General features: G+C 41.6%; 1 protein-coding gene and 1 non-coding gene across 7 annotated transcripts in view; one reads left to right on the plus strand and one right to left on the minus strand.

The window, feature by feature from the left end:
• MSI2 (musashi RNA binding protein 2) overlaps positions 1-12,123 on the plus strand; it is a 428,839-nt gene extending 416,716 nt beyond the window's left edge. For 2 of the 6 annotated variants that reach the window (XM_032162824.2, XM_058444889.1), the window contains 3 exons: positions 2,362-2,570; positions 4,444-4,516; positions 7,008-12,123. In XM_032162824.2, the coding sequence (XP_032018715.1) occupies positions 2,362-2,570; positions 4,444-4,485 (251 nt within the window). In that variant the 3' untranslated portion in view covers positions 4,486-4,516; positions 7,008-12,123. Of the gene's footprint in view, positions 1-2,361; positions 2,571-4,443; positions 4,517-7,007 lie in introns of those variants that run through there. The other 4 variants (XM_032162825.2, XM_058444888.1, XM_058444886.1 and 1 more) reach the window with 4 other exon arrangements.
• An 853-nt stretch (positions 12,124-12,976) lies between these two features.
• On the minus strand, positions 12,977-13,040 carry LOC116476011 (U7 small nuclear RNA). Its single transcript, XR_004250090.1, has one exon. It is a non-coding gene; the product is annotated as a U7 small nuclear RNA (small nuclear RNA).
• Between the last annotated feature and the right edge of the window lie 6,290 nt (positions 13,041-19,330).

Below are 19,330 nucleotides of genomic sequence, written 5' to 3' on the forward strand. Positions count from 1 at the left end.
TTAGTTAGGTGGGCCTGCCCAACACCTTCCTGGGTTCACATCCAGCCAGACAAGAAAGAAGCCAAAAAACTTTCTTTCCATCTACCACTGCGCCTCCTCGTGCCCACCCCATCCTATTAGCCTAAAATGGAACAGGCTAATTAGTTCATTTGTATAGGGAGGGGTTTTAGCTGCCTGGACAAAACCAGGAGTCCACTGTCCAAGCTTCTTCTGTTTTCCTGAGCTCAGAAGAAAAAAGTGTGTTAGACTAAGATAATACCGCCTTTTGAATATCTCGGCTTGATATTTGCCTCCATGAGTGAGAGGGCCAAGTGTTATCTGCAAGTTGAATCTTCTATATTCAAAAATCTCCGTCCCTTTTGTCTGCCAGCGCATTCCCAGATCAGCCGTTCACTTGCTCTAAGCCTCTATAATTTATTTTTTTCTTTTTCTCTTTAACCTGCTCTTTCCATTGGCCAGTTTATTCATTTCTCAGCTACAGCTTCAGAGGGGCTCACCTTCGGGCTTCCCGCCCCAAGGGCATCTGGAGGCTTCAGTTCTGTTTTCTCTGCAGTGTCAGGAGCCAGGCCCAGCTTGATTTGGTCTCCCGTGTATCTTTGTGTCTCTGTCTCAGTCTCCTGCCAGTGTGCCTTGGGTGCCTCATCAATCTCTTCCCATCCCTGTGACAAGTGGGTGAAAATCAATCCACTTCTGGCTCTTCCAGGCCCACCAGAACTGAGGGCCTCAAATCACAGGCCCCTGGGCAAGGGAGGGGCCAAAGCCAGGAGTGACCCCACCTGCATCGATGTTCTTTGCCTTTGCCGTTGAAGGCAACTGGTCATTGGGCAGAGGGGGAGAAGCCAAGGGAGGCAGAAGGGAGAAGTGATTGTTGCAAGGAGCGGCCCTCTGGAGCCGAAGATGTGAAAGTGTGACTCTCAGAATGTCTGGTTCTTTAAGACGGGTTAGCCGTAGCCCAAAGGTAGCCGGCCCAGACTCACCTTGAGGCTTAAAAATCAGTAAGAACTTCCTTTAACCATTAAAAAAATATTGTTTTCCATTTTGGAAAAGAAAATCAAGTTTAAACTACTAAGGGGAAATAAAGGTGAGACAAAATTAACCTGGTTAACTGGTTGACAGGCTGCGGCCCTCATTAGGGTCAGAATGATGGGATTGCGGGGGCGGAGGCAGTGTCACCTTCCGCTGCCCCCCGATCTGCAACCCCACCACTCTCTGGATTTGTGAGTGTCAAGTCCACTCTCTGTAGCAAAGGTACATCCTGAGCTTGCTGTTCTCACTCTGGAGTTGACACTGCAGGATAACCAAGAGAAAGCAGGTGTTTTGGTCAGCTGTGGTTTAGCTATGAATTGGTTCAGTCGGTATGTTCTGCATTCATACTTCTTTGTCTTTTTTTTTAAAACAAAAGGAAAAAAAGTTTAAATCCCCCCTTTCCTTCTCCTGCAGGAGGTGAGTGTGTGGGTGTCCTGTAGAACCATTGGCTTCCACCCCAGCTCTGGCCCCAGCCTCCAGGTTTACCATTCCCCCCCCATCCCTCCCTCCATCCCCTTCTCTCCACCCCAAAAGGAAACTCTCTGCCGCCATCATTACTGTTATGTCAAGATGCCCAAACTCTCCATAACATATCCCATCCTCCGACCACGTTCAGTATTGATGACTTTCATTCAGGGTTATGAATGGGAAGGGTGGGAAGGGAGGGAGTAGCCAGTGGGGAGGGGGGAGTGGCGGGGGTGGGATGGAGAATGGAGATCTTTTTTGTCTCTTTTTAAAAAACAAAACAAAACAAATTTGTCATTTAATGGATCCAAAAACAAAAAAGAAAAAGTGAAACACACACACAAAAAAAGATCAAAAATCCCCTCCGCAAAGATTTTTTTTTTTCCTGGACACAAATTGCTTTGTTTCCTGTCACGTTTTAATATCAATATTAACACAATGTGTAGTCTAAAACTAGTTCCTTTGTAGTTTGCATGGGATGTGAATGCTGTCTCAACGTGCCCAGATCTAGAAGACTGCATGAGCATCAATTCAGATGTGAAAAAAAAAACTCTTTCTCTCTCTCTCTCTCTCTCTCTTCCATACATATCTCTATTTCTATTGTGATAATTTGGTGGGCAGTGAAGCACCTCCGGTTGGTTGCCGTAGTGTGTTGAATGACTGTTTTTTTATTCTCTATATTTTTGGAGCTCCAAGCTTCTTAGTAGTAGCCTGGGCTGAGTATTCTTGAGTCCCTGCTGATGTTTTCGCATGGCCTTGGTTGAGTGTTAGAAGTTGGGCCTCAGCTGTTTTTCTCAAGTGTTTGGCTTGTAATGACCGGTGCATGCCTGGCTTCTGGCCTCATACCCAGCTCTATTCTCTGCACACCAGTCCTGAATAGCTACAGTGCTCAACCGAATTTTGGCGCGCCCGCTTCCCCGGCAGGCTCCAACCCGGCGCGGCCCGGAGGCTTCCCGGGGGCCAACAGCCCAGGACCTGTCGCCGATCTCTACGGCCCTGCCAGCCAGGACTCCGGAGTGGGGAATTACATAAGTGCGGCCAGCCCACAGCCGGGCTCGGGCTTCGGCCACGGCATAGCTGTAAGTACCTGCCTTCCCCTGCCCTCCTGCCTCCTCCTTCCTGACCAGCTCCTTGTGGCCTGTGGGTGTGCCAGGAAAGCCCAACATCAGGGGCAGAGGAGAGGACAGAGGGTCCCCATCAACATCACACCAGCTCCTGAGGGCTGAAGCCTCCGTCATCTTAGACGTGTCCTGAGTGCCTCTCGTGTGGCTGTGTGATGGAGCAGAAGGCACATGGGCAGGTCCGGTTCAGATCACCACTCCATCACCTTCACACAGTGCATCCTTGAGCCACTTCGATAACCCGTCTGAATCTCATTTCCCTGGCTGCAAAACCAGAATCTCTATGCTTTCCTCAAAAGACTGTGGGAGGATTATTCAAAATAATGTCACACGCTGGCACGTAATAGGGCCTCAGTAGTGGCCACCTTCCTTGATCCCCGCTTTCTGGACACTGTCATGTGGGCTGGGACCTGAGAGCTGGCAAATGTCCCAGCTCCCCACCAGAGTAGCAGCCTTAGTCAGTAGAACCCCTGATCTAAGGTCCAGTGGCAGCGCTGGAGCCTGGGAGGTGGTGTGGGGATCCAAGCCCTCTCCCAGGCAGTTTTCTTTGCTAATGTTTCTTACAGTTTCCAGGTTCCAAGTAAGTTCCCATTTGCGTTCTTTAGCTGCAGCCCCCACCCCTTGAAGGCCAGATGCATTTGATATTTGTAATGCTCTGTGGTTCTATAATCTGACTAATCCAGGCAATGGAAATTTGCTTAACAGATTTGCATGCTGTTTTCAGATTGTATTGTTCTCCCTCCCGGTGTGTGTGAGCATGAATGTGCCTGAGTCCACTTGCTCGCTGTCCCTTCCATTTTGGAAACAGAAAATTGGCCAACCTTTGCCCTAGCCAGCCTCAGCATTTTGGAGGCAGCTTGGTTTTGAGCTAAGATGGGTGCGTCTGCAGTCCCAGGCCACGTTCCTGTCAGACTCTGCTTCTGAGCGACAGCTGGCAAGCCCTGCCTTGGGGGCCACGCTGCGGAGAACAAAACATGTGCAGACAGTCTAGGGCACCAAGGTGGCCTCATTCATGCCCCCTGGCATTGGGAGCTCCTCCCTCATACGCACGCACGCACGCACGCACACACGCACACGCATGTGCACACACACACGCACGCGCGCACACACAGGCACACACGCACACACATGCACACACACGCACACACACCTGCCAGCCCTACTTGTGCAGGGTGGGTCCTTGTTCAGTTCCGCTCCCAAGCCAGTATCACTGAAGTCAGTAGTTTGATGAATCTAATCCCCTCGGATCAACTGTGGTACCAAATCCAGAATATTATTAGTCACCTGAGAGCTGCTCAATTTAGGGGACCATCTATCACCACTTAGAACACAACTTATTTCCACATTCAGCATCCAGAAACACAGACCCAATTTGTTCTTGAAAACCGGGGTCTTTTGACCTGTGGGCTGTGATGTTTTTCTGAAATAACCAGAAAGCATCCCGTTTTGTCTGCACCGGGATTTCTTCTCCCCAGCTAGAGCCGCTGGGACTGCGGACAGAGACTTATCTTTGCACTCTGGGGTTCAGGGCAACACGCCCATCACTGGGGGCACAACCCCCCATTTCCCACCATCCACCCACGCCTCTGAATCTGGCTTTTGGTTTTCCCCGGGGTAAGCAGATAGGCTTGGTAAGGGCGGAGGGAGTGGGGACTAGGGGTTTGGAGCTGAGGAGGATGTCATCCTGGCCCCTCATGGCACGGTGTCTCAGAATTACATATTCATGCTGGCAACCACAGAACTAGTCCTAGAGATAATTTCCTTTCCCAGAATATGACAATCTGTTCCCATGTATAGCACACTGATGACCTTAACAATTGTGCAATTTTAGGGACCTTTGATTGCAACGGCCTTTACAAATGGATACCATTGAGCAGGTGCTTTCGTTGCCATCTCACTCTGAGGTATTACCGTCTCTGCCATGTGTCTCTGCCCTGCCGGTGTGTCCGTACATGTATGTCCACGGGTCATACATGTACGTGCGTGCCCCTGTCTCATCACATCCACATCTCTCTCTCCTCTTTCTGGACCCCTTTTCAGGAGGGTGGGGGCAAAAACAAATCCAGTCTTTTAATATCTCATCTCTTCCTCCAGCTTTTAATCATGACCCCCACCTTTTTGACTCTCTCTTTTTTTTTGTCTTGGTTTGGTTCTTTGGATTCTTTTTCTGTATCTTCCCCACCCTTCATCTTTCTCTGTCTTGAAATACAATCAAGAGTGTGGGAAACTGGAAGGAGATCTCATGCTGCGCCCATCCCAGGGGGATAGAGGCAGGGAAGCATTGGGCTTCTGCTAGGCCTGGAAGCAGGGATGGGGGCCAGGGCCACCCACTCCCGGAGGTCCTTTCAGCTGGCCCTGTGGGTTGCTGGGCCCCTTCAGCTCCCCAGGCCTTGCCGGGGCTCAGCCAATGGGGTTCAGGCAGTCAAACAGCCAGACTCCATCTTTTAGTGAAAAGAAAACATTTTTGCCAGTAACTACTGAGTAATTATCCAGATTACCGCACGAAAGGCAAATTAAATTAACGACATCACCTGTGTAACATGGATGTGGATCCCTGCCAGTTTCCTAACCTTTTAAACTGAGCTCAAGTTAATTAAACATTTTTTCAATCACTTTGATGGGGATGTGGAGGGGACGGAAGAGAGGAGAGGGAGGTTGGGGCAGTGAGGAAGCCCCTTGCCACGCACTCCTTTGGAAATGAGTATCTGTCCTTCTTGGGAAGAACACCAGCAAGGGAGAGGGGTTGTCCTTGTGAAAGCACTAGATGTGTACTGTGTTAGCACATTAAGTTTGTGAGGTTGGAACACGGATCTGTCTCTGGAAAAGAGAGGGTGACAGCTGAGGCCAGGGAACGGATTCCACCCGGAAAATCCCACAGAGGCACCAGAGCCTTTCACTCTTGGAGTTGCGATGTGGGAGGAGCAAGGCTGGAGATGAACTGGCCACTTTGGGCTTGCACTTCACTGGATGCCTCTCTCATAGAGAGGGATTGCTCCTGGCTCCTGAGTCGGACCAGGTGGAGAACTGGGTTGAGTTGAGCTCCATAAATCTCTTGGATTTCTCTAATGTTGCTGCTAAGGGATCACCTCAACTAACGCAACTGCCTCTCTTAACCAAATAAACCATGTGTGTGAATTCTCCCACCCCTTGCCTCCACTTCCCCTTGAGCACTGACCCAGCCATTGCTGGCCAGAGCCAGAGGCCACTAACAGTTTGAAGGAAAGCTACTCGCTACTAATTAAGCTGGGTTTGGGGGCCCAGAGGAAGTAAGGTTTCTCTGAGAGCAGAGACAACTGGTGTCACCAAGAACTCTGGAGACTGAAGATGGCTCCAGCCCTTTGTGGAGTCAGATGAAGAGGGGGTTAAACAACTACCAGGCACAGCAGACCCTTGAAAGGCCAGACACTGGGGCTGCCTGTGCTCCCTCCCTACCTCCCCTGGAGGAGAAGGAGTGGTGTAGGGCTTCCTGCCCACAGCTCCATATACCCCTAAGGCCACTAAAGCCTTTCCATAGGAGTGGGGTAGGGTGGAATGGGATGGGGGAGGCTGCTACCAGCTCCTCCTCCCTCATCTAAGTCTAGGACTCAATTTCCAGAGAAGGATGAAGTAACCAAGAGTGTGGTAGCAACTCACTCCCTTTCAAAATGGATTAGGTGAGCTCATAGAGTCACGTGGCTGCACCACAGCAGTTAGGAAGGACTGGTCAAACACATCCATTGTCCCCAACCCTCGACGTTCAGCGCCATCCACAAAAGAGGAGCCCAGGCCCCACACCCCCAGTCAATTCAGGGAGACTCAGTTAACACATCTGTGAACCCTGGGCCTGTTTTTGTTTCCTGTAACCAAAGCCAGCCAGTTATTTGTTGTGTATTTTTAGTGTCATGACCTTTAGTTTTTGGTATATGATATGATCTTTTAGTGTAAGTTTGCATTTAAAAGTTATTGATGGGTATCTAATAAAGGCAAAAGTTTGCGGGGGGTTTTTTGTTTGTTTGTTTGTTTAACATTTGGCTTTGAAAACAGAAGTTTAAATAGAAAAAAAGGTATCTCAGGTCAATGGGCAGTTTGCCCACCTGGCTGCAATCCCTGTGACCGCATTTCCCACCATTACCTCAAGAACCCTATGGTACTATATCAAATCAGCAAAAGAGTTGAAGCCTTGTCCTCTCCCCAGTGTCAGGTATGGTTTAGATGTCAGATTTCTCAACCTGTGATCTCAGTAAGGTTCTAGCCAGGTGATTTTCGTGCATATTCAGTAGTCCAGTGAAGTCCATCTTTGAAACTCTAGTTAAAACAGTGGAGGAAATCGCATACTTGTCTGACACTTCTTTCTCCTTCCCTCTCCCCTCCACTTTATGTTTTCTTCTGGACATCCTGGCCTTCCCTGCCCTGCAGAGCATACCTGGATGTCCAGGCAAGACTGGGCGAAGTTTCTGAGTGGCCCTTTGTTTAGGTGATGTCCTCAGACCTGGACCCCCACCAGCCTCACTCCCCATCCCACCCAGAGATGGCTCACTTCGGATCGAGGGTTGACTACATCTCATCATCTCACGAATCTGCTGTAATATAAGACAACAGCTTTTAAATGTGTATATAACCCATGATTTCGGTTTTGTTTTGTTTTGTTTTTCTTGGTGGTTTCCCTCTCCCTTCCTCTCTTCCCATTCTCCTTTTAAATCTCTTTGAATCACATTTGGTAGTGATTTTGACTTAGTCCAGTAGTCACATAGCTTTAATATCTAGTTCAAAGCTAACCATAGTATAATTGTTATATTAAGGAGTTATTTTTTCTTAAAAAATTTTTTTTGCTTGTTTTGGTTCTGTTCTCCCTTTTAAAGGATGCTGAGATGGTAATATTACTCTCCCTATTTTGGTACCAATTCTGAGACTGTATGAATTTTCAGGTGGAACTTTAGCACACACTGAAGCAAAGTTGTGAAGTGCGGGGCGGGAAGTGGGCATGAGCTTTCTATTTTGCGTTGTAGAAGAAGTGAGGTGTAGTAAGCTAATTAACAGGCTCTCTAGCAGTTCTTTCCGTGATGTCTCTTTGTTGAGCTGAGTCTATCTATTTTCGGCAATAAGGTAAGGACGACAGTGTTTTGAGTGTCCTCCTTTTCTATAAGTGCTTTTTTTCTGTTGAAAGAGGTGATATTATAAGGTTTTTTGAAATTGTGAATTCTAAAAAAGAAATGTTGTAAATACAATTCCATTAACTACATAGAAACTATTAAGAAAGAGAGAATCAAAAATATTTTTGTGAGGGAGTCGGTCCCAGGCAGTTTGATGCTCTGTGGAAGGAGGCGGGAAGGGAACGTTGGCCAAGTTAGTTACTGAGATGAAGATTGCCCAGCTGCCAGGACCACCCCAGGACAAGTTAGAGCACTGTTTAGCTCCTTTGTCTGTGTGATAGACCTAAGAACTGTATTAGTGTTGTACCAGCCTATTAACCTCTTGTCTGTGCACAGCTTCAAATGTTACCGTCTAGTTAGATTTTTATTTAAAATATGAAAAACTGCTTTTCCCAAGACGTTTTTTAAAAACAAAGCTACAATTTTAATATTTAACATATTTAAAGTTTCAAAGCACACCTGTTTGGCTTGGGTGGGGGTGGGGTGGGGGGGGACATTCTTTTTCAGTCTTAATTTTTAAATATTTGATCATTTTCTATTGTCCAATCATTTCAGCACCTCCAAAGGTCCCCAGGACACTTTGCCTCTCTTCTCCCCCTGCCCCCCACCCCGCTCCCAGATCTGGGGCCCCATGGGCCAGGAGTGGATAAGCCTGCATTAATACAACCTTTCTCCATTCACTTTCTATTTACAAATTAGGAAAGCAACCTTTTGGTTTATATATATTTTTTTTAATACCTCAGTGCTGCAAGTATCACCAGAGAGGCTATGGAAGAATTTTTTTTTAATTTATTGTAGATGTAAACAGAATTTTAAAAATAAAAAGTATAAACATCACTGCACTGTGACTGGTGGGAAAAACTGACAGTTTCCTCTTTGCACATGTTTAACATTTGGCTGTTATAATATATGGTCCTCGGTTGGGGAAAGATACTTATGATGAAGGATATTTTTTAATTTAACTTTTTTTTAAATATTGGTAATAGGTCGGCAACAGCAACTATAGAAGTACAACTCAATAGATGGCATTAAAACATATTGTAGTGTGGATATATATTTTTTCTTTTTTAAAATGTGATATTGACGTTTTATTAATATTTTTTAAATTGTTACGTTTATAAATTTGGTACTTAAGGCACAGCCAGTATGAGACACTGAATGCGACATTTATTATAAAGAGCTGCTGCACTCCTATTTTTATAAATTTTACTAACAAAGTAGACTAATGTAGACATTCACAGACATGGTAGGGCAAAAGCATCTTCAAACTAAAGACTCCAAAATGCTAACTCAGAAAGAAAGAAAAAAGCCTTTTTCAATTCTAATGAAACAGCAACATTTTTTTAAATTAAAAAAAAATCATGTTCTTTGTTTTTCTAATAAAATGTTAGGTTGTTTGGTGAGGTTTTTTTGTTGTTTTTTTCCTTTCTTTGTTTCTTTTCTTTTCCCCCAAACAACCAGATTAAATGCTGAGCGCTTTTAAAATATCAAAACTTGTTCAAGTCATGAAACAACAAAACAGAAGTTTTATTTAAAAAAAAAAAAAAAAAAGAAAGAAAAAATAGTAAATTCCCAGAAATTCAGTGTTTAGACGAGGGAATTTAATTCCTGTTTTGTCCATGTTGGTGATGTACTGTACTTCCCTTTCTTTTCTCTGCATCCCTCATCACCTCATAGAAGACTCTTTGTTGATCATTGTATGTTAATAATGTATAAAATGGCTATCTTGTAAGCGTGCTGTCCTGGTACTAGTGTAGCGACTTTTTTTCTCCTCTTTCTTCTAGTACATATTGATAGGTATAACATAATTAAGGTTTAAAAAAAATTAGACATAGTTATTCAGATTTAGGACCAGTAAGGATAGAACTTTCTCTTATTTATGAAAAAAAATGCTAATAATTTTGGGGCAGTTTTTTCCTTTAATTATTTTTTTCAATTTCAAGTTTAATTTTATTTTAGCTGATCTGATGTGGTTTCAACTAACCCAAGGTCTCACCATGTTAAAATGCCGGCGGACTCTACGGCGTTTTGTAGACTCCCCCCCCCCCCTACTGTGAAGGGGTGCCATACTACCTTAAATGCTAATGCTAGATATGCAAAACTGGATTTTTTTAATTTATTTTTTAAAAGAGGGAGGCATGGTATATTAAAATGATTTTACTAAGAGAAAAAATATTTTTTTAAGAATGCTCAGAAGAAATTGATAATCTGTGTGAATATGTTTTAGATGTTTATATACCTTTTGAAGAGACCCAGTAGCCCATAGCACAAATCTTGTGGAAATCCGATATGTTTTAATGTGGCTACCTAGGTTTAAGGTTCACGTTAGTCCCCCCATCCATCTAGAAGTCCAATTTGAAAGATTTTTGTAAATTCTTTTAGCACTGATGTTCAGCCTTGTCTTTGTTTCAGTTAAGCTCAATGGCGAACATGGGAACCACCTTTCGCCTTCCCTGGGGGAGAAACCCTCTTGGCTGATGGCTTTTCCCCGGAATTATCAAACAGCCACCGGGTGACTTTCTGGCTTCCAGATCCATCTGCCTGAGACCCCCGAACTCCTCTCCTCCCAAGCAGAGGCGAGTGAGTGGCATTAGCTCCCGGACCCGTTCCCGGTTCTAGCTGGGCATGGGGCTGACGGAGATGACCAAGCCTTGGTCAGCTCTCTAGCAGCTTCCACAGACTTGGCTCGTGGCCTTCCTCATATCCATTGGGAAAACCAAACAGCCTCGCGCTCTATCCCAGTCGCCCATTAGCTTGATTCAAACAAAGCCCCAACAGGCCTTTGCGTTTTTATCCTTCATAACCTTCATCTTAATTTGAACTTGTAGCTTGGACTTTAAGGTAGCATGGCTCTATTGCTGTCAATTTACTGTCTCACTGCACAGCAATCACAGCCAGTGAATGTTACACACATCTTGCTAGACTAGTATAAAAATCATTGGGTAATTGTTGGTTCTAATGACCTGAAAGGTGTTCAGTTTTTGTTCTTGGTTTTGTTTTGTTTTTGATTTCTTGGGGGCGGGTTTTGCTTGTTGTTCTTTTTCATTTGGGGATTTTGGGGGAAAAAAATTTATTTTTGGTTCCAAATAGAAAAACAAAACCTATTTTGATCTTTAGTGCAAACGAGGGCTAGGGACTTAGCCTCCTCCACCACCTCCACACTGCTTCATTCTGCCATTCACTCACTGCAGCATATTCAAGAATAAAGCAATATTGTTTACTACATTTTTTATTGAAGGTCAGCCATGCTTTCTGTATTATATTGCATATGAAATTGTTTACAAAAGAAACACTAACTCATACTTCTCTTTATCGGTTGCAAGTGGCACGCAGGGACAGAGGGAGAGTGGGGGGCTGGTGGGGGAGGGGAGATTTTTTTTTTTCTTGAATGTGCTTCGCAAGCCAGGCTATCTTCCGAGGAAGGCAGACAGTGGGTAGAGCAGAGGGACTGACTGCAGGCAAGCACATTGAAGAAAGACACTGGCGGGTTTCCCCACCCTCACCCCAAAGCAGAAAACTAGCAGACGTCAGCTCAGCCCCGTCCTGGGCACAGACACTACACAAGGAGACGCTGGAAGTTAAGCAATACTTTAATACTGTAATATGTTTGTTTTCTTTTTCTTTCTTTTTTTTTTCCACCAAAAAAAAAGTAAGTAAACTAAAACACAAAAACATATAAATAAAATCCATCCCTCTTGTCGGGGGCTTGAGGGGGGGCAACCTTAATCCAAACACCTGGCTATCGAATAATCAGAATGTATTGTCTCAGACAGGATTTCAGTTCCGGGAGGCAGGGGCATGATGGGGGAGGGGGCTGGAGGCTGAGAGACAAAAGTTCCAGAGCCTCCCTCGAAGGTTCTCTACTACTGTATTCTGTACATAATGTACCATCCCATGTGGAATCTGTGAGTGTCCTCTTAAGTAGCGTGGGCTAGCCAATCTGCCGTTCATGGTGTATTGTAAACTCCGAATTCCATATGTAATAGGATGCAAGTCTAAGCGTTTCATGTGGACATAAATGTATCTAAATAAAACTTTCCCTAGCACTGTGGCTGACCTCACCCTTACTTTTATACTTTAGTATGAAACTGATGAGAACTTTGGTAGTGAGTATTTTTTTTATATATATACATATATATGTATCTATCTATATATATATATATCTCAAGCATCTTTCAGGTCTTTGTGTGTGGCTTTCTTAAAGCCCTGTTGTAAAAAATTACTATGTGGATGGCAGTCTCTCACATCACAGATGTGGAAAGTATAATTTTATATTTGTATTTTCAAATAAATAAGTTTGTGAAAGGTTTCCATCCTCTACTGTGGTCCAGAAATCAATGTGTTTGTCTGACAAAAAAAAAAATAAAATAAACTGTTTTGAACAGAGTTGTTTGGAGTTCTTTCACTTGCAGAGGAGGGCTGGGGTCTGGGAGAGCTGCTATTTTGCTTGGGTGGGAGAGGATATCATCAAATCGCACCTGCCACCCTCACCCCTCAGCATGAATGTTGGCCATGGGCCTCCAGCAGGGAAGAAGCCCCTGCCTTGTCCCCAGGGAACTTGTGGCACCATTTTTATGAAGTGGCAAGAGAGCACTAAGATGGAAGAGCAGACGGGAGAGCGGTGTAGATTAACAGCAGAAGGTACACAGAACCCATGAGTGGACAGGGAATAAACCCCAAAGGTCCTGCGTATCAGAGGACCCAGATGGTGGAAGGAGCTAAGGGGCTCTCCTGGGTGCTGCCCTCAGTTATCAACAGCGCGTGGGAGAAGGCACCAAACCACGTTCCACGACCCTTGAGTAGGGGTCTGAACAGGTATCAGACCTCTGCCCTCAAGGAGTTCTAAGTTTTGCCTACTGGAAATCATTAGAATCACAAAACTAAAGATGTAGAGATAAATCATCCACAATACTTTCCACCCCTCTCTCTGCCAAACAAACGAGAGGATACAAAAGAATTGAGACCCAGTACATTGAGGGCAAGTCCCAATACCTGGTGATGACAGCTACAGCATGCTCTGAATCAGTGGATTCCTCAGCTTTGAAGCCCTGGAGAGAAACACCAGGCCAAGAGGTGTGCAAGGGATGAAGCGTGGATGAAGGACAATGCCTGCCATGTCCCTTAGCTGCTTCCCCAAGGCCCCCAGGAAAGCTGTATTCTCCAGGACATGGCCTTCTTGGGTCCCTCCTCCAATTTCCTGTCTCCTGCATATAACAAATTTATCTTTTTTGTAAAATGGGTTTTCCAGTGAAAACCAGAAAACCAGCTAGACAGGTTCTTTCAAAACGCTGAAACACTAACAACTTTATTTTAAGGCATTCCCGCTACACTGGGGTCCTAGAGGAAACAATAGAAGATGCATTCCTTTATCTGGAGCTGGAGGCAGGAGCACTGGGTTCCAGGCCCACCTCCTGTGTGTCCACAGACAGCACTCCACAGTCTCTCGTTACATCACTTAAGGGCAGGAGAGAAGAGTATAATCCCTGCTGCCCCACAGAAATGAAAGACCAATGGGAGCTGACGTGAGAAATCCCTTTTAGGAATTCTGAGAGAAGTGAGCCAGACACATGAGGCCAGCCATCGTGGCCATCCTCCTCATCCTGATTGCGCAGCTCAAAGAAAGGGGAGGCGCAAACCCAGCCCAGGAGCCTAAGGAGAGATAGAGCAGGGAACAGGAGCACCAGCTGTGTGCCAAGTGGACCATACACATGCCCTGGTTAGTCCCACATGTGCCACGTGACTATCTACCTTGTAATGGTCAAATAAGGTGGATAATTTGCCCATGGTTGTACAGCTGCTGAGTGGCAGAATGAAACCTCATCTCCAATACATCCTGCTGCCCCTGGGTTCAAGCCTTGGTGACAAATGTCAGCGTCAGTGTTGAGTGTGCCTGGGAGGGTGGGAGTGAGGCTTCTAGCCTAGGTGCCTACCTGACTCAACAAAATGCACCAAAAAAAGAGGCAGGACAGTACCAAGCTAGAGAACAACAAACTTTCCTGTTTTAACGTTTCATGGAGAAAAAATAAAATAGAAAACAAATCAGCAAAAACTAGAAGGAAAAAGAAGAAATAACAACGTAAAATAAACAATACACGAAGTAGGATAGAAGGAGTGAGATCAATTGAATCTACCATTATCTAAATATGAATGGGTTGAATTTTCTATCATTACAAAATAGATGTGTTTAGAAAAAACAAAACCCAGTTATGTGCCATGTATAGAAACACACTTAAAGTGATGAAAATGGCTAACAATAAAGGGGCGACAAAGAGAAAATAGGCAAATACAAAGAACAAGGGCAAGAATTGAAATGTCAGTATCAGACAGAGTGGAATTTAAGGTTAAAAACACTCCACAGCAATATTATGTCATGACAAAAGACACAATCTATTAAGAAGATATAGTGGCAGAAAACTCTATGTCCCAATTATCAGAGGAACTGAAGACTTTAAATCAAAAGCTACTAGAAATGCAGAGAACTTGATAAAAAATAAAAATACAATTAGAGAGATTAATATACCTCTCTTAGAACTAGATATATTTAATAGACAAAAATAAAGACATAGAAGAATTGAATAATGCAATTAGTAAACCTGATCTTATGGCTTTTTGAATAGAGTTTGCACATTTTTTTGGTTTATATTCATGGAACATAAAAATCAAATTTTGGCCAGCAGCGCCCCCCTAAAAAAATTTTAGAAACAAATAACATGTGGCTATAAATATTATAACTGTGTAAAAATTAAGAAACATTCTGTTGGATCAGAGAGAAAAGTTAAAGAAGATTACAAACTGCCAAAAAGCAACAGAAAACACACATTATACTCAAACTTGATAGCATATAGCCAAAGCTATACTCAGAGGAAAAATGTAAGCTTTAAATGCCTTCAGATGGAATTTTTTTTTTTTTTTTTTTTTTTTTGGTGAAGGAATATATTACTTATTCTCCTTAATAAGGTAGCAAATAGCAACCAAAAAAACTAGAAAAAAGAAATTGATAAATAGAAGCTGAAAGCAAAAGAAAGCTGTATTTTATAAACAGTAATAAAACAGACAAATCCCCCTGAATAAAGGAGAAATGAGCAAAAATATACCACATGAAGAATATGAAAGGAGATAACAGAGAAAAGAATGAATATTGGCAACAAACCAAAAAATTCAGGGGAATCAGAAAATTTCTTAGCAAATATAAATTACCAAAACTAGTAAGAAGTGGAAAACCAGGATAAACTTATTATCACAAAAGATACTGAAATGATAAAGATATAATACTGAAAAATAGACTGGATCCAAATGAGTTTTATCTAACTAATAATTCCAGTGCCATTTAAACTATTCCGGATAATAGAGAAACATGGAAAGAAAGCTCTCCTGTTTTGTGAAACACATGGCTTTGCTGTCAAAACCCAGTATAGTAATAAAACCAAAAATACATCTACAGACTTAGGAGCTCAGATGTAAAAATTTGAAATATGATTTTAGCTAGTAGAATTCTACAGTATATCTAGAGTGTAATTTAATATGGCCAAGCAGGACTTCTTTCAAGAATTCAAGGACATTTCAACATCAGGAAATCTGTCAACATGAATTATACTACCAAACTAAAGGAGGAAAACCGTATGACCATAACAATATATGCTGATAAAGTATTTGAAAAATATGGCAGCTCTTTCTAATAACACCATAGAAAGTTGAAACAGAAAACACTGTTTATGAAAAAACTATTAATATTTGCCAAACCAACATTAATTATTCTAAATTGTGAAACACAAAACCTATTTCAATTAAGGAACTTGTAGGGTTGCTGCTGTCACTATTATTACCTTAAACCTTATAAAAAATAAGATAACAAAAGACATAAACATTGGGAGGAAAAGACAAAGATGATTTTATTTCTAGAAATTTTAAAAGACTGCAGTAAAAGAAAATGAATACAGAAAAATTGCTACTAAAATTCATGAAAACTTTGGCAGGATGGCTGGATGTAAGATAAATATACAAAAACCACTAGGCCTCCTCCTCTCCAGTAATAAGCACTCAGTAATGGAAACAGGAAAAAATATTTAAGGATAAACTTTATAAGAGAGGTATATGCATTATAATAATGGTTGCATTCCCCATCACTAGGGAAATTATGGACTGAAGTATCAATATACATCATATCATAGAAAATTAGGCAGCCATTAGAACAGGTAACCCCAGAGTCTAACAAGTAGCTTGAAGAAATTTATGAAGCACAGTTGAATAAGGTAAAATATCTTTGAAAAATACATATATATGTATATGTGTGTATAAATGTACACATACACAAAACTACATATGTATATATGTGAAGATACATATGTGTATATACATCACATGTATGATGACATGGATACAAAGAAAGTGGTATACTCTAGGTTGTTTACATGGGCTCCTGGGATGTGGGGCTGAGAAATAAGACAAGTGGGAGAGAGGGATAGGAAGAGGTGACATGCCGAAAAATATATGTTTAAAGATTTCACTGAAAATTCTGTAAGATACAATTTTAAAAATTTTTTAAGGGTGTCTATATGAAAATAAAAATTTTAAAACTATTTTTAAAAGAGCTGGGATCCACATTCCAGTAATAACAATTACATCTCGACTGGTGAAATGGGGAAGACATTAAGTGGTCAAAGAGGATTCTGGCTTTTCCTGTCCTTTTTAATTTTTCAAAAGAAGTGTGGATTTGCATATTCAACTGAGATAAAATTAACTTTAAAATTAGCTGTCTAAAAAAGGGAATACAAGAACGTCTGGGAAGAGAGAGTCAATTGTATGCAGTGATATGTGGGTTTTCTCTTATTTTTTTTTATTATACTTTAAGTTCTAGGGTACATGTGCTTATTAATAGTAAGTTCTCTCTACGTTTTAAAAGAAAATATGTATCACTTTTTCATTTAAAAACTACTTCCATTTTTTAAATAATAAAATATGAACTGAGTTAATAGGAAAAGAAAAGGGTAAGGAATGATTTTGATAGGAGCAAAAGGTAGCTAGGAGCATGCCAAAAGAGTCCTGTGGTCAGGAAGCTGCAGAGACAGTGATATCCCTCTGGGAGAACCTGGTTTCACGTAAGCACTAAATACAATAGGTTCAAGGCCACAATCCTTCCTACCTTCCAAAGACGACAATGCATTTTTAAAATCAGATACATTGAGGTATAAAATTACATATAATACAGTGCATCCATTTTAAGTGCACAATTCCACGAGTTTTGACAAATATATACTATACACCTGTTTAACTCCCTGCATAGTCAAAATAGAGAAACTTTCCATCACTTCAAAAATTCTCTTGAGCTCCTTACTGGCATCCCTGGTCCCAGACAATAACTGACCTACTTTTAGTCACTATAGCTTAGTTTTGCCTATTCTAGAGTTTCATATAACTTGAATCAAACAGGATGGATTCTTTGTGTCTGGTTTCTTTTGCTCAGCATGCGTTTTCAGATTCATCAATGTTTTGTGTATCAAGTACTTATTTTTATTGCTGAGTTGGTTTTCCATTATATAGATATACCCAATTTGTTTCCAGTTTTTGGCAATTATATATAAAGCCACTATAAACATTCATGGACAGGTTTTTGGTGAATATAATTTTTCATTTCTCTTGGGTAAATAGGACGAAGACATTGGGTCATATGGCAAGCATATATTTAACTTTAGCCAACCTGTTTTCCAAAGTGACTGCAATATTTTGCATTCCCACTAGACATTTTTCAGAGTTCTGGTTACTTTGTATTCTTATTAGCACTTGGTATTGTTAGGTTTTTTGTTTTTGTTTTGTTTTGTTTTGTTTTTTAGTCATTCTAATGAATTTGTAGTGTATCTTATTGTGATTTTGATTTGTATTTCTCTAATGAGTAATGATGTTGAGCATCTTTTTGCATGTTATCAACATCTGGATATCTTCTTTGATGAAGTACTTGCTCAAATCTTTCGCCCATATTTAAAATTGGGTAGGGTGGGCGTGGTGGCTTATGCCTGTAATCTCAGCACTTTCGGAGGCCAAGGCAGGAGGATCACTTGAGGCCAGAAGTTCAAGACCAGCCTGAGAAACATAGTGAGACCCTATGTCTACAAAAAAAATACAAAAATTAGCTGGTCATTGCAGTGTGCACCTGTAGTTCCAGCTACTCTGGAGGCTGAGGTGGGAGGATAACTTGAACCCAGGAGGCTGAGGCTGCCGTATGCCAAGACTGTACGACTGTACTCCAGCCTAGGTGACAGAGCAAGACCCTGTCTGTCTCTCTCTATTTTTTTGATTGGGCTGCTTGTTTACATATTAAGTTTTAAGAGTATATATTCTGAATACAAGTTTTTTATCAAATATGTGCTTGCAAATATTTTTCCCAGTCTTTGGCTTTTCTCTTTATTCTCTTAATGTTTTTCAAATAGCAAAAGTTCTTAATTTTTATGAAATCCAATTTATCAATCTTTTTAAATGGATTGTTCTTTTAGTGTCATATCTGAGAAATCTTTGTCTAACTCAAGGCACAGCAATTTTATCCTATATTCTCTTCCACAAGTTTTATAGTTTTGCATTTTGCATTTAGGTCTGTGGTCCATTTTGAGTTAACATTTATGTATGGTGTGAGGTATGGGTTCTGGTTTTTCTTTTATTCCACATATTGAAATCCAATTGTTCTAGCACCATTTGTTGAAAAGAATATCCTTTCTCTATTAAATTGAGTTTTGCTGTACCTTTGTCAAAAATCAGTTGACTATTTGTGTGGGTCTTTCTGAATTCTCTATTCTGTTCTGTACCACTAATCAATCTCTCTCTCTCTCTCTCTCTCTCTCTTTCTCTTATCTATCTATCTATCTATCTATCTATCTATCTATCTATCTATCTATCTTGCCATACCACACTGTCTTGGTTGTATCCTTATACTAAGTATTGCGATCAGGTAGAGTGAACCCACCAACTTTGGTCTTTTTCAATGTTGTTTTGGCTACTCTAGTTCATTTGTTTTCCATATACATTTTGGAATGAGCTTGTTGGTTTTTACAAGATAATGTGGCTAGGGTTTTAATTGTAATTGTGTTAAATCTATTGATCAATTTTAAGATAATTGACATTTTGGCAAGATGGAGTTTTAGAATCTATACACAAGGGACATTTTTTTGTTTAACTTTATGTCGTCAATATTTTGTAGTTTTCAGCATATAGACCTTGAACATAATTTATTGGACCTAATTCACGTTTTTCTGTGTGAGTCTAAAGGGTACTTAACTTAAAATTTTGTAAATTCCAATTGTTCATTGCTCATATATAAAAATACAGTTGAACTTTGTATTTTGACCTTCAGCCTTGTTCAACTCCCTTATTAATTCTGGCAGCTTTTTTGTAGATTCATTGGGACTTTCTATGTAGATAATCATACTGTCTGAAAATAGTTTCATTTCTGTCTTTTGTTAAGCTGTAAGCCTTTTATTTATTTTTCTTGCCTTATTCACTGGCTAGGAGCTCTAGTACAATGCTGAACAAGAATGTCAACAGCAAATATCCCTGACTCATTCCCTATCTTAGAGGTAAGTGGTCAGTCTTTCATCATTAAGTATG

Source organism: Hylobates moloch, unplaced genomic scaffold, assembly GCF_009828535.3.
Source record: "Hylobates moloch isolate HMO894 unplaced genomic scaffold, HMol_V3 SCAFFOLD_10, whole genome shotgun sequence".
Taxonomy (NCBI): Eukaryota; Metazoa; Chordata; class Mammalia; order Primates; family Hylobatidae; genus Hylobates; species Hylobates moloch.